Below are 14,860 nucleotides of genomic sequence, written 5' to 3'. Positions count from 1 at the left end.
GACAGGGAACATGATGAACACAAATAAAGCCCCATTACAAAAGGGTTTAGTGAACATACCACAAGATTGAGAGAGAAAGCTGGGAGTGCGGCAATAATGACGCACATGGAAACTGCAGTTCACTTCCAGCACGGCCTCTGTCAGCTACACGCCGCGCAAAACGATAACCGGCAGGGCTCTTTGACACAAGTCAGCCACATTTCTTGTGAGAAGTGTTACGTATGCACTGAACGACAACGGAGTAGTAAGGTTAAATGTTTTCAGTGAGTTGTGTTAGCCGTGGTACACTTAGGGATAATTACAGTGTGGGAGTGACAAGGCGAAAACACGCACACTCGAAAGCTCACGCAAAAAGAGAGAGTCTTCCACGCATAGGAGGCCCAGTCAATTCACCACGTGATCAATCTGCTGCATGCACACTTGCGGCATTCTCACAATCAATCCGATGTGGTTCAGAGCAGACTATTTCTGAGTTTGGCACCTTTTGACGCCGCAAGAGGTGGAAGGCACCAGAACTGCCCCACAGTGTCCTGTATCATGGTGCAAATTCAAGGGAAGACCTGTTTCTCAACACTAGAAATCTATATGCAACAGCTGGAAATCGGGACCCTAACCATTGGTTCGACAAGTTACTTTAGGCAGTTTGCCTTCATTCTCATCTTCACACAGGAGCACATGCAAATGCACCTCACAGTGAGCGCTTGCTCAGCCAAGAGCACACCTCTGATCCGGGGCTGAAGTGGTCTTTTCCCACAGCCCATAACCTTCTTCCCCACTGCTTCATAAATAGTTTTGTTCAATGTAATTAAATCACTTTGCGTTGGCAGTCAGTGAGTTCTCTTGTCAGTGCTGGGGTTAGGGAGACAATGTTCTTGGCCATATCTGTCTGCAGAGAAACATCTCCCTCACTGCTAATCTGTCAGCCAATATCTGCTGAGTGCCAGGGAAAAATAAATGGCTCGCATTATTGGTTCGACTCGCATGCGAAGGTTAACAGAGAAAGCTGCTGTGACCCAGCATTGGCCCAAAGCAGCAAGCTTTGATTAAACTCTCGGTGCTGGGAAAGTAAATTAGTTCAACATTGTCGCTCCATGCTGGGTGAGTAGTGATGGAGCCCAGCGATATATGACAGGCAAACAATGTGTGAAACATTGCCCAAGCTGACAGACAGGAGTCTTCCCCAAACCACTCACCCCTCCATCACCCCCTTCGCTTGCCCACAGCTGCCCGAGACGCACACATTCTGAATAATATTTTTGTCACCTCTCTCAGGTGTAGGTGATGCACAGACAGCCTCTCTCACCTACGGGGTTACACATTGTGAAAGCTGCCAGAAACTTAGAGTGGAGCACTTGAGGTTCATTTTCTTTCAGGCATTTACAGGAAAGTAAAGCCGTACAATAGAATTTATGAAGAACTATACATAGATGAAGGCTGACAAAGAGCCAATGTGCAAAAGAACAAAAGCTGTGCAAATAGAAATTAAAACACTGAGAACATGAGATGTAGAGCCCTTGAAAGTGAGTCTGGAGCTTGTGGAATCAGCCCAGAGTGGGGTTGAATTAAGTTATGCACGCCGGTTCAGAAGCTGATGGTTGTGGGGCAGTAACTTTTCCTGAACCTGGTGGTGCGGGACTGAAGACTCCTGTACCTCCTGCCCAGTGCTAGTAGAGAGTAGAGAGCATGGCCTGGATGCTGGGGGTTTTTCATGATGGATGCAGTTTTCATGTGGAGAGGGGATTAGTCATTCTAGAGTACAGATTCCCTTACTTTTTGAACTCATAATTTGTGCCTTGTAAAGGTGTTTGACATAGAACACTGAACAGTGCAGTACAGCAACAGGTCCTTCGGCCCACAATGCTGTGCTGAGCCAATTAAGTTAGTAATCAATGGTCAACGCAACTAACCTCTTACTTAGTTAACACAACTTTTGGTTCCTCCTCAGAGTGAGGTCAGTACTACCCGCAAATAAGCCGGATTTATTTGTCGGTGGATCTAGCTGCTGCAAAGGGATGCAGGCTTGTGACGGTTCTCAGTGGGTTTGTGTGGGGAGTTCAGGAGTGGGACAGATCAGGTCCTTGCTTTCCATTTAAAGAGGTCTTGGCTGATGAGGTTCTTGCAGATTCTTTTTCTGCTGTCAACGGAGGGAATTTAGTGCCACTTGCTGAGAATATGGGCACAGCTTTCAATGGCAGAAGAGTTTATGTTAGAATTTGCTGCCTCAATCCATAGTCTTAATGTGACCATTGTCCTCGATGAACTTTCCTCCCTCCTTGGCTGGCAGTATTGTCTCCTCGCTGCAGTGCAGTTCCACACAGTCTGACAGGCCTCTCGCATCACGGGCTGTGTGGCAGTGGAGGGCGTCAAAGTCAGCTACAGATGGTTAAGTTTCATCTGTAACAAAGTCAACCCCTGAGCATTTCTGTCGGCACGCAGTATGCGTCGCCATCCCAGCTATCTCCAGACCCAAAGAACTGCCGATAGTGGAAATTTGAAATAAATACTGGAAACTCGCAATAGGTCAAAATGCCACAGATAATATTCGAAAGAAGTGCCCTGGACCTGAGGTCGAGTTCATTGTCCTAGGCACAAGTATATGTCTGCACAGGTGCAATGAAGACTTTGCAGCAGCATCAGACCGGTTCTCTTTCCACGGATGCTGCCTGACCTGTTGCATGCTTCCAGAATTTTCTGTTTCTGTCTTGGAGTCCGTTAATTTGACAGCGGCTGTTTGCAAGGCCACTGTTTTGCTATTAACAGCCATCACGCGCATTGCTGGCTGCAGCCACTTTCTCCCCTTTGAAATTGCTCACACCAGATGACAGCAATGATCATTTGGCTCTGACCCTTTTCCCCAGGAACATGTCATTAAAATGTTTTGGGTCCCATTGGAGCTGTTTCCCTATCGTATTTAGGCTGGTGTGATCATTGATAAGAACAGGGATGTGTTAGCTGGAATTGTCAGAAGCTTTCATGCAAGTGCTTCTCAGTGGAGAGAGCTCTCGGGGCTCCTGCATCAAATCCTGCCCGAGGGGTGTGAAAATGTTGCCTCCTTCAGTAGTAGTCCGCCTGGATTTCAACAGAATAAAAACATCAGAAGGTCTTTTGTGATGGTGTGAAGCAGAGCAGGGAAGGAAGGGAGAGCCAGACAGAAGCAGAGCACCACGGGCAAAGTGCTGAGGGTGCCTTCTTTCACAAGCGAAGGTGGCAAAGATCTCCAGCGAGCAAGGCCTTGGGAGGGTGGGGTCAGGGGGTGGCCTTGAGAGGATAAAGCTGAGCATTGCCTAGCACGAGCTTCACAAGACATAGGAGAAGAATTAATCATTCTGCCGATCAAGTCTGCTCCGTCATTCAACCATGGCTTATTTATTTTCCCTCACAATCCCCTTCTCCTGCCTTCCCCACATGATTCCCTTACGAATTAAGTATCTGTCAACCTCTACTTTAAATAGACCCATTGGCTTGGCCTCCACAGCCATCTGTGGCAATGAGTTGCACAGATTTGCATCCTTTGGCGAAAGAAATTCCTCATCTCTGAGGGGACACCCTTCTATTCTGAGGCTGTGTCCTCAGGTCCTATACTCTCCCGCTATCAGAAACATCTTTGCCATCTTCATTCTACTAGGTCTTTCGGTATTTGGTAGATTTCAATGAGATCCGCCCCCTTTTATTCTTCTAAACTCCAGCCAGTACAAGCCCAGAGCCATCAAGCACTCCTCATGTGTTAACCCTTTCATCCTGGGATTATTCTCGTAAACCTCCACTCGACCCTGTCCAATGCCAGCACATCCCTTCTTAGATACAGGGCCCAAACTGCTCATAATCTTCCCAGTGTGGTCCAGTGAGCAGGCTGATGATTAGGGGAGTGAGGTACGGAAACCGAGGCTGAGGGTTTTCAGGAATAAGGCCGAGGAGGTTGAAGGTCTTCCCTAGGAGAGTGGATCGAATGCCCAGTGGACCAGATGTAGAGAAGCTCATTGAATATATTTAAGGAGGAAAGGAAATGGAGATTCTTGTATTAATTAAGAATATCTAGATAAGTACTTGAATCGCCAAAGCCTAGAAGATTGCAGAACAAGACTTGGTAAATGGGATGAGTGTTGATGGGTGCTTGCTGGGCTGGACGGGACGGGACGGGACGAAGAGCATGTGTGTGTTTCTTTGCTGCATGGCAGACTCCACAATGTGCCGCAGGGCAGAGGAAGATTGCGAGGGAAGCTTGAGGCTCTGGTCTGGGATGGGCGTGGAGGTGGGGGTTGCCTCCTGACGCTATTGATGTAGTTTTTCATTGACTCTATTGTATTTCTTTGTTCTACTGTGAATGCCTGCAAGAAAATGAATCTCAAGGCAGCATATACGTGCTTTGATAATAAATTTAGTTTGAACTTTGGGCAGGAGTGAGAGAGCCACAGTTGTCAGCAAGGCCACGTAATTCATGATAGATGGCGGATACAAAGTTGCAGCTCAAACAGATTGGAATTCACGAATGCTGGAGCAATTTTCTCCAGGAATTGGGTACAAATCTACTGATTGATTTCCATAGTAATATGAGATTGGCCTAATGCAAGGTCAGTGTTTTCCTATTGTTGTGTTGGCCACCAATACAAGCTCTCGACTCTCTTGCTTATTGGCACTTTCAGGAGCACCGTACTGGGCACGACCCGACCGAATGGAGAAGAAACTGCACGCCGTGCCTGCCGCTAACACCGTCCGCTTCCGATGTCCCGCTGCGGGAAACCCAACCCCCAGCATCCACTGGCTGAAGAACGGCAGGGAGTTCAGGGGCGAGCACCGGATCGGAGGAATCAAGGTAAGCTGCCACCCCTCACCATACGTGGCCCATCAGGTTTCAACCAATCACGGTGCCCATCCCTGGCTCAGAAATCTTGTGATTGGTCATGGGTCAAATAAGGTCAAAGTGCAAGGGATAAGTAAACATCAGTGAACTCATTTCATACCTGCAGCGCTTGCCTCCAAAAAAAATTGTTTCGTAATTGAAATGCTTACTAGTGTTTATTGTCCGCCGTTAACTTCTGCTTCAGTTTGGGAGTAATTAAAGAGCTGCCGTCTTCATTTTACTGTAGCCGTGCTGACAGAACTGCTGCTGGTGGCAGTAAGGCAGTGATGGGGTGGGTGATGTGACGGAACGAGCAGGTCAGGGCAGTCCCAGAGGATTAGCAGTGCCTCAGTGGAGGCGGGGCAAGCGGCTGCAGACAGGCCTTGTCAACAGGAGATACAGATGATGAAAGGCACCAGCACTTTAAAAGTGCTGGATAAGGCCTTCTGCCAAAAGGCCTGAGAATTGTTGTGGACACTTTCCATTTGTTTAGAGCCCAGCTCGTGGGGTGAGTGACCCCTGTCAGTGTTTCCTCGGTATTTTGATCACACCATTGTAATGGAACTTAATCTTTCTTGGCATTATTGTACAAAGGCGGGTGCTGCATGCCAAGCAGTCTGTCAGGGTATCACTCGGTCAACACTAAAGCCAGAGTGACCCTACCCCATCTGGAAGAAGATCTTTGGAAAATGTTTTTTCACAAGCCCCGGTTATGCTCAGCAGCTTAATTTGAAATGAAGAGTTCAGTACAGTTGCAAAATGCAGTCTAATGCTTCTGAAACCCCCTGGTTTCCTTGGCTGTGTAAGTCTAGGGAAAACACACTCCGGTCCAGAGGAACCCCTGAGATAGAAACGGCTCTCACACCCCAAACCCCAGTTTGTGTGGATGCTGTGAAATTTGCTACCGTTTCAAATTAGTGCCGTGAAATGACAGACAGCACACTGCATACGACTAAAGGAATTATATTTATGAACCTTAACTTAACCAAAGGGTTAGTAAAGGAAAACAAGAAGAAAAGGGCCCGTTTTAATTAAACAGTCAAATGTCCACAAGTTGGAGCTCAACGCTTCACCAATATTCACCGATCCTCAGTCGATCTTGGCACCTGGCTCCCTCGAATCACGGTCCCGTAACGGGTCAAATCCTACGACTGGTTCTCTCCAGTGTCTTTGCTCTCCATCTCCTGCCGAACAAAAACCCCAAGACCGACCTTAGTGTCGCACACCAAATGCCCCCTGCACCCCCCCCCCCAGTTCCACTATCCTAATGGGATGGCACACATTCCTCATCATCCCTTATCTTATCTTCAACAATAACCCAAACAGGCTGACAGCAGAACAGACTGCTCTTACAGAGCTGCTAAATGAAATATAGACAGCATAACAGTAAAGCTGTGAACCGGGCCTCCCATGTAAAAGCAGTACTTTAAAAGCAAAGGTTGTTTTTGGACCCGATATTAGTGCGGAGGAGGCATTCAAGTGAGAGTAGAAATTACTTTTATTTGTCATGGGTACATGGAAACATTGATAGTTGCAGTGAAATGTATCGTTTACATCAACGGCCAGCCCAGTCCGACGATGTGATGGGGGCAGCCCACAAGTGTCATCAATGTCCGACTCACCCATACGTCTTTAGAATGGCCCAGAGGCCACCCACACAGTCAGGGCAGAATGTACAAACTCCTTGCAGACAGCAGTCAAGAGTTGAACCCTGATCGCTGGTGGTGTAATAACATTACATTAACTGCTAGGCTACCATGCCATCCAGTGCACCCACCAACCCGCTGTGGATCATTATTAAACACTTTGCAAGTGAACTCATCCATGCATTCAGTTGGCAGGATGGCGATGAGCCTTCTGAAGCCATCCTCCAGTCTTGTGCTGGCCATAGAGAGTCACACGTTAGAGGGAATCCCATTGAGGGTGACAGCCTGAGAGATGAGGCTGGCCAGGCAGTGGGTCCATCAGACCTTGTCTAGCCTTTTCTCTCAGAGGCTGGATTAAGTTGAGTCCTCCAGAAAGTTCTCCCCAGCCCTTCATCTGCTGGGAAATGGGAATCACCATGGGATTGACTGTCTGCCCACTGTTCATAGAGAACAAGCCAAAACAAACTGCTCTTGACAAAAAAGAGCAGTTTAAAGCCTCAAACAAGTTGCTATTGATGACAGCTGTAAACATACTCAGCAACTATGAGCATGTGTTTGACCATTTGAAATCCTGTTCAGTTTTGTTACATTTTGCTAAACCTGTTGCCTTCAACTCGGAATTAGACATAAACCAAAAGTGACAAGTTAGCGTTTGGTCTAAAATCCTACTTTAAAGCAGCTCTCAAATCCTTTTAGGAATCTGCAATATTTTCTAATCCTCTAAAGCCCATGTGACACTGCATGCTTATCCACGTGAATGCAAGGCTTGTTTTAATCCTGTACTAACCGAGGAAGCCAGCAATTGTCTTGTTAGCTGCAGCAAAAGGGTCTAAATGTTTTACTTTCTGTTTGTCCTTCTCCTTCCAAGCAACAGTTACAAGATCTTTCATTTATTCCCTTCCTCTCCTGAAGTGTTGCTGCAGTGTGCTTCTCTGAGTGTTGATCGCTCACCTATTCCCTCACCCAGGCGGCCCCTGCTCACGACAGAAGGTGGACGTTTCACGCCACTGGGCTAGCTAAACGTAGTGGGCATTGAAAAGGCCCACCTGCTCCCGCGCACATCCCCACAGAGTCGCTGGCTTGTGACTGGGTGTGAGGCTTCCAGACTGGTAATCAAATAAACAAACTCAAAAGCAAGTGGAACTGCTGTGTAATACTGTGCACAGTTAGACCAGAAAGAGGGGGGTGACTTGCTGTGTTTATCGAAGTGAGTGTGGTCACTGGAAAGTGAATGCTGTCCACACCTAACCCCACTCTGCTGACTTTCAGTGTCAGCGACTGTGTGCAGAGTGAGGCTTGCCCTGGTCCGCAAACCCAAAGTACTTAAGCCCCCACATCTCAAGAGAACTCCCTGAAGTTTCAGTGCAGTGTTGTTTTTAGCCATTTCTTTACCAAACCTCCTGTGAACCAGTCACAATGACTAGTGCATTCAGAGTCAGCAGCCAAAGTAGATCCTCATGCAGTCCGTCTGGGCAGGATGTGTCCATTGTTACTGCCATTATAAATTCCCAGGAAAGAAATATTTATTTGCTGGTTAGCAGCTGCCATTTTTGCAGAGGAGAAAGTGAGTCTCGCATCATATATGCACGTCTTAGGTTTTTAGCTGGTCAGCTAGCCCCAGGAATGAATTACTGTGGGTTCCTTCCCTCAAGGGACAGTGAAAATGAGAGGGAGCCCAGCAGGCTTGCACAGATCCCTGCCAACATTTTACTGTAACTCAGCTGTTAATGGCCTACCTGAGGGTATTTTTAGATTGACAAGGTGTCTTGGGCACTGACAGTCATTACTGCGTTTGATCTGCCCACGTAAACCGCTCTCCCATCTCCAGAAGGCTCAGAAATGGCTTAAGAGCAGTCATCCTCTTGTCATCCACGCCCGCACGTTCAGGAACGTTTATTACCCTACAACCAGCAGGCTCCTGAACCAGCGTGGACAATTTCATTCACCACAACTCTGAACTGATTACACAGCCTACAGGCTCACATCGAAGGAGACTGCAACTCATTTCTCAGTGCTGTCTGCTTCTTCGTTTGTCAGTTTGTCTCCTTTTACACATTGGTTGTTCGGGACAGCATGGGACTGATGCAGGTTGGCACGGTCGCTTAGCGGTTAGCGTAACACTATTACAACACCAGTGACCCGGGTTCAGTTCCACCGCCGTCCACAAGGAGTTTGTACATTCTCTCCGTGGCTGCGTGAGTTTTCTCTGGGTACTCCGGTTTCTTCCCATGTCCCAAAAACGTACGGCTTAATGGGTTAATTAGTCACATGGCTGTGATTGGACAGCGCAGGCTCATTGGATCAGAAGGGCCTGTTACTGTGCCCTATCTCTAAATAAATAAATACATTTTTAACAACATTTGCCGGTCTTTATGCGCCAGTTTTAAAAAGCGAGCGGGGCCTGCCAGCACTTGTCTGTGAGAAAGAAGATTGCTTGGATGAATAGTAACTTAGCACAGGCCAATAAAAAGAAGTGAGTTTTAAGCATAATGGCCATTGTTAGAGTGGGCAGTGTTAGAGTGGTCAGGCTTTGGCTCAATGAACTTAGGCAAGAACAGGCACAGGCTAGAACTTAAGTTTGAGAAGTTGGAGGTATAACAAGTGCAGGCAGGGTGGTAGTTCAGGCTATAGAACGCTTCTCCTGTGAGGTGTGGGATTTCAGGGTACCTATTAGTCTCCCTGATGACCTCATCTGCAGGAATTGCACCCAATTTCAGCTCCTGACTGACAAGGTCAAGGAACTGGAGCTGGAGCTGGATGCAGCCGGGACCATCTGGGAGGCTGAAAGTCCTGTAGATGAGACTTTTTAACTGAGGTGGCCACACCCAGAGTGCAGGCATCAGATAGTAGATGGGCGACCACCAGGGGAAGAGAGGGGAGTAAATGTCAGTGCAGGGTTCCTCTGTGGCCATTCCCCTCAGCAACAAGTATTCTCCTTTGGATACTGCTGGTGGTTGGGGTGACCTATCAGGGCACAGTAGCAGCAGCAGCCGGGCATATTGTGAGCAGCTTTGGGCCCCGTATCTGAGAAAAGATGTGCTGCGATTAGAGAGGTCCAGAAAAGGTTCACAGGATTGATTCTGAGAATGAAAGGGTTAATGTATGAGGAGTGTTTGGCCTGTACTCACTGGAGAATAATGGGGGGGGGGGAGGGATCGCATTGAAACCTACTGAATATTGAAAGGCCTAGATTGAATGTGGAGAAGATGTGGGGGACTCTAGGACCAGAGGGCACAGCCTCAAAACAGAAGGGCGCCTATTTAGAAGAGAGATGAGAAGGAATTTATTTAGCCAAAGGGCTGTGAATCTGTGGAATTCATTGCCACAGACAACTGTGGAGGCCAAGTCATTGAGTATATTTAATGCAGAGGTTTACAAGTTCTTGGTTAGTCAGGGCATCAAAGATTACGTGGAGAAGGCAGGAGAATGGAGTTGAGAGGGATAGTAAATCAGCCATGATGGAGCAAACTCAATGGGCCAAATGGCCTCATTCTGCTCCTATTTATGGTATTATTTATGTGTAGTTTTAAAATAAATTCTATTGTACTTTATTTTTCTGTAAATGGTTGCAAAATAATCTCGAGGTAGTATATGGTTACGTACAGTATATATACTTTGATAATATATTTACCTTTGACTTTGTGTCTGCTCAGCCAATCAATAAATGTCATTTGTTGGTAAAGAATCCTCATGCTTCCTAAGCTCAGAATCCGCTCTGGAATAACGTGCTTTCTGTTTTTGTCTGATTGCGTTCTCTAGCTGCGGCATCAGCAGTGGAGCTTGGTAATGGAGAGTGTGGTCCCCTCAGACCGTGGCAATTACACCTGCGTGGTGGAAAACAAGTACGGCAGCATCAGCCACACTTACCAGCTGGATGTCCTTGGTAAGAGAGCTGTCAGCGGGTTTAGCAAGGCCCTAACGAATACAGGTTGAGATCACAGCGTGGGCCATTGGTAATGGGTGTGTTAAAGTGTGGGTCCAAGACCTCCTGACAGATCTAAGTTGATGCACCTGAACTATGCAGTAAATCTTTGAAAATCCAACATCCAGTTGCTTAAAAGTCCTGATGGCTCGGCACATGGCTCATTTATTAGCCCAGAATGCCACATCTCAGAGTGCTGGCGGGATGTGTGGCCAAGTCCAGGGGTCCACGGGGCCAGTGTCGGGGCTGTGGACTAGCTGTGCTCCAGGCTCAGACGGGGCCAGTGTCGGGGCTGTGGACTAGCTGTGCTCCAGGCTCAGGCTCCAAGCAGCTCGATTTTCGCTGGAGATTCCAGCATCTGCACTCCCTTGTGTGTCCTGTGCACCAGAATTTCAGTTTCCTGGGGGTGACCTGCAGTTGCTTTTCTCTGGGGTTGAGCTCCGAACACGACATAAACCAGTGACCGGACAGGGTCACCTGGGCCTGTTAGCCTGCTGGTACCTGTGATAAAGCCAGGTAGTCTGCTCCTAGCTCACGTCGTGAGGTAACTATGTGTTGGACTCAGCAACCCACCTTCCACCCCCAAGTCTCTGGTTGTTTAACTGGTCCTTCTTTCAGAATCACGCCCAAGTGCTGATAACCCTTTGCCCACCAGATGAATAAGTCATTTAATTATATTTTCTAAATAAAACAAGTGTCGCATCAGTTTCTTTGGATTAACCTTCAAAGTCCAAGTTTATTTATCATCCTTTACCATAGATATTTTTCTATCTCCTTTACCATAGCATTGGAGAGGGATAGGAACAGACAAGTTACAACGTTGAATTGGAGTAAGGAGAAATATGAGGCTATCAGGCAGGAACTTGGAAGCATAAATTGGAAACAGATGTTCTCAAGGAAACATACGGGAGAAATGTGGCAAATGTTCAGGGGATGTTTGCGTGGGGTTCTGCGTAGGTACGTTCCAATGAGACGGAAAGGATGGTAGGGTACAGGAACCGTGGTGTACAAAGGCTGTTGGAAATCTAGTCAAGAAGAAAAGAAGAGCTTACAAAAGGTTCAAAAAGCTAGGCATGATAGAGATCTAGAAGATTATAAGGCTAGCAGGAAGGAGCTTAAGAATGAAATTAGAAGAGTCAGAAAGGGCAATGAGAAGGTCTTGGCAGACAGGTTTAAGGAAAACCCCAAGGCATTCTACTGGTATGTGAAGAGCAACAGGGTGAGACGTGAGAGAATAGGACCAATCAAGTGTGACAGTGGAAAAGTGTGTATGGAACCAGAGGAGATGGCAGAGGTACTTAATGAATATTTTGCTTCAGTATTCTCTACGGAAGAGGATCTTGGCGATTGTAGGGATGTCTTTCAGCAGACTGAAAAGCTTGAGGTAGATATTAAGGAAGAGGATGTGCTGGAGCTTTTGGAATGTACCCCAGGCTACTGTGGGAAGCGAGGAAGCTGAGGCTCTGGCGATGATCTTTGCATCATCAGTAAGGACGGGAGAGGTTCCAGAGGATTAGAGGGTTGCGGATGTTGTTCTCTTATTCAAGAAAGGGAATAGGGATAGCCCAGGAAGTTATAGACCAGTGAGTCTTACTTCAGTGGTTGGTAAGTTGATGGAGAAGATCCTGAGAGGCAGGATTTATGAACATTTGGAGAGGCATAATATGATCAGGAATAGTCAGCATGGCTTTGTTAAAGACAGGTCGTGCCTTGCGAGCCTGATTGAATTTTTTTGAGGATGTGACTAAACACATTGATGAAGGTAGAGCAGTAGATGTAGTGTATATGGATTTCAGCAGGGCATTTGATAAGGTACCCGATGCAAGGCTTATTGAGAAAGTAAGGAGGCATGGGATCCAAGGGGACATTGCTTTGTGGATCCAGAACTGGCTTGCCCACAGAAGGCAAAGAGTGGTTGTAGATGGGTCATATTCTGCATGGAGGCCAGTGACCAGTGGTGTGCCTCAGGGATCTGTTCTGGGACCCATACTCTTTTCTGTTTCTAACTGCGATCTTCCTTGTAAAAATTGTGCATAGTTTATGTTTTCAGAATCAGGTTTAATACCACCAGCATATGCCGTGAAATATGTTAACTTAGCAGCAGCAGTATAATGCAGTACATCATAAAATATAGAAAAATGAATAAATAAAATGAATTACAGTGAGTATATGTATGTATATTAAATAGATAAATTCAAATAGTAGTGCAAAAACAGAAATAACAGATGTTTTTATGGGGAAATGCTGCATATCTGATGCTATGTGCCCGTGACACTGCTGAAAGTAAGCTTCCCGTTACATTTGTACATAACGACAATAAACTCAACTTTGATTTTGTTTTCAGAACGGTCGCCACATCGGCCTATTCTCCAGGCGGGATTGCCCGCCAACCAGTCGGTGGTGGTGGGGAGCGATGTGGAGTTCCACTGCAAGGTCTTCAGTGATGCACAGCCGCACATCCAGTGGCTGAAACACGTGGAAGTAAATGGTAGCAAAGTGGGCCCAGACGGAGCTCCCTACGTCACGGTGCTGAAAGTAAGTAGCCGGGTGTTTGAGTAATCGAGCACGGCCACCGGTATAGCCTCACCGCGGCCTCGGTGGGATTAACTCGCCCCAGTGACAATGCGGTAGACTGCAGCTGCGAGCTGGGCTCCCTCCCCTCTCCAGTTTATTAGCAGATGCAGTCTGGTGAACAAATGCTTTGATTTTAAATTCTTATCAGAGTGTTAACGAACCATTGTCCTGCGGGGTGAATGAGTGAGTGTCGGGTTGAAGCAAAGGTCCAGAGGCTGATGTCCCCTCCGTGTCAACCTCTGTCTCTGCGGTGACAGTGAGTGACTAATCAGCAGAGGGTGGAGGGGGGCTTTTAATTTGAGCGTGGGTCCCCCTGCTGCTGGTTGCAACCAAATCAGTACAGACAGGAACTGAGCGTGCGAATTCCCACCCCTATGAGGAATGAACAGGAGAAAATTGAAATTGGTTCATCATTGTCACGTACTGAGGGACAGTGAAAAGGCTGCCTCGTATATTGTTTGTTCCATACATCTGTTATCAAAGAAACCAGATTTGAAAACTGAATGATGAAGGGCCAATGCCCTTATCCCCTCCTGGGCTGCTGAGTTCCTCCAGCACTTTGTGTGCTGCTCTGGATTTCCAGCTCCTGCAGAATCTCTTGTGTTTGAAAGTTATTGCCGGGATTCATGGTTTGCCCGACCTGAAGAGCAGGGGTTGACAGCGGGGCTGGGATCACGTACAAGCCGCAGGAAAGACTTTAAGCCTCAGTTTGTCCACATTTGCCTGAGTGGCCGAGCAGTGTGCTTACATCTGCAGACTCACTGCAGTCTATTGTCTAACTAAGTTCGATTTAAATCTGGGATCAGGAAGGACAATGGGAACGAAGCACACGGAAGTAGGGGGAGGTTTATGGGCAGAACATTCACGGAATGTGCACAGTGAGCACAGAGAGGATTTTCAATTAGACCCCAGTCAAACAATGATGTCCTAACACCACGACCAGGGGTGACCCACTGCACCGAAGCTAAAGGTCTTTCTCTTGAAGAGACGGCAAAAGGAATAAAAGACAATTTGTTCTGTAAAAATGTAACATCAGTCTGTTTCCTTCAGTTTAGTGCTGCTTCACTCCAGATAATGTGGAAATTCCGGAGGCATTGCCTCTTCCAAAATCGGGCAGCTTGTTCAGGAATCAGCCCAGCAGCCGTGCACGCAGGTCAAAGCTTGCCGGAAGTGCTCTTTTTGTGAACAACAGCTTGTTTTTGGTTGACATACAGTGATCACTGCCACTACAAGCTCCTCTGTGGCATCGGTGCTCTTCCCACTTCTCAAAGTAAATTTATTATCAAAGTACATACAAGTCACCATATACAACCCTGAGATTCATTTTCGTGTGGGCATTCACAGTAAGTGCAGAGAAACACAATAGAATCAATGAAAAACCACACACAAGACAAACAATCAATATGCAAAAGACAACAAACTGTGCAAATACAAAAAGGAAAAAAAGATCAAAATAATCATAATAATAAATAAATAGGCAATAAATATTGAGAACATGAGCAGAAGGGTCCTTGAAAGCGAGTCCATAGGTTGTGGGGCAGGTGAAGTTCTCCCCTTTGGTGCAAGAGCCTGGTGGTTGAAGGGTAATAACAGTACCTGAGCCTGGGGGTGTGAGGATGGTGGGTGTCCTTGACGATGGATGGTGGAGACCTCCGCACGCCTGGAGCTCATTGTTGAGAATCTTCAGTGAGCCGTAACATACTTGGGATGCCCAGAAAGAGACACGAAAGGCAACATGTACATAAAGGTTATAAATACCAGAGATTCCACCATGCTGGAAATCCAGAGCACATCTCTTACTGTTAAGGAGTTCACAATACGAGCTAACGAGAATGGTATTACAAAGAATCAGAGGACGGTGGACTAAAATCCCTCAGTGAA

At 46.9% G+C, this 14,860-nt stretch overlaps 1 protein-coding gene across 10 annotated transcripts in view; it reads left to right on the top strand.

Moving 5' to 3' along the window:
• The window catches only part of fgfr3 (fibroblast growth factor receptor 3), a 280,510-nt gene that overhangs the window by 238,046 nt on the left and 27,604 nt on the right, over positions 1–14,860 (top strand). For all 10 annotated transcript variants that reach the window (XM_063047014.1, XM_063047013.1, XM_063047015.1 and 7 more), the window contains 3 exons: positions 4,641–4,810; positions 10,243–10,366; positions 12,750–12,940. In XM_063047014.1, coding sequence (XP_062903084.1) covers positions 4,641–4,810; positions 10,243–10,366; positions 12,750–12,940 — 485 coding nt within the window. The remainder of the gene's footprint in view (positions 1–4,640; positions 4,811–10,242; positions 10,367–12,749; positions 12,941–14,860) is intronic.

This window comes from Mobula hypostoma, chromosome 4 (genome assembly GCF_963921235.1).
Source record: "Mobula hypostoma chromosome 4, sMobHyp1.1, whole genome shotgun sequence".
NCBI classification, from domain to species: Eukaryota; Metazoa; Chordata; class Chondrichthyes; order Myliobatiformes; family Myliobatidae; genus Mobula; species Mobula hypostoma.
Note: the sequence above shows the minus strand (reverse complement) of the source record. Positions and strands in the feature narration are given on the sequence as shown.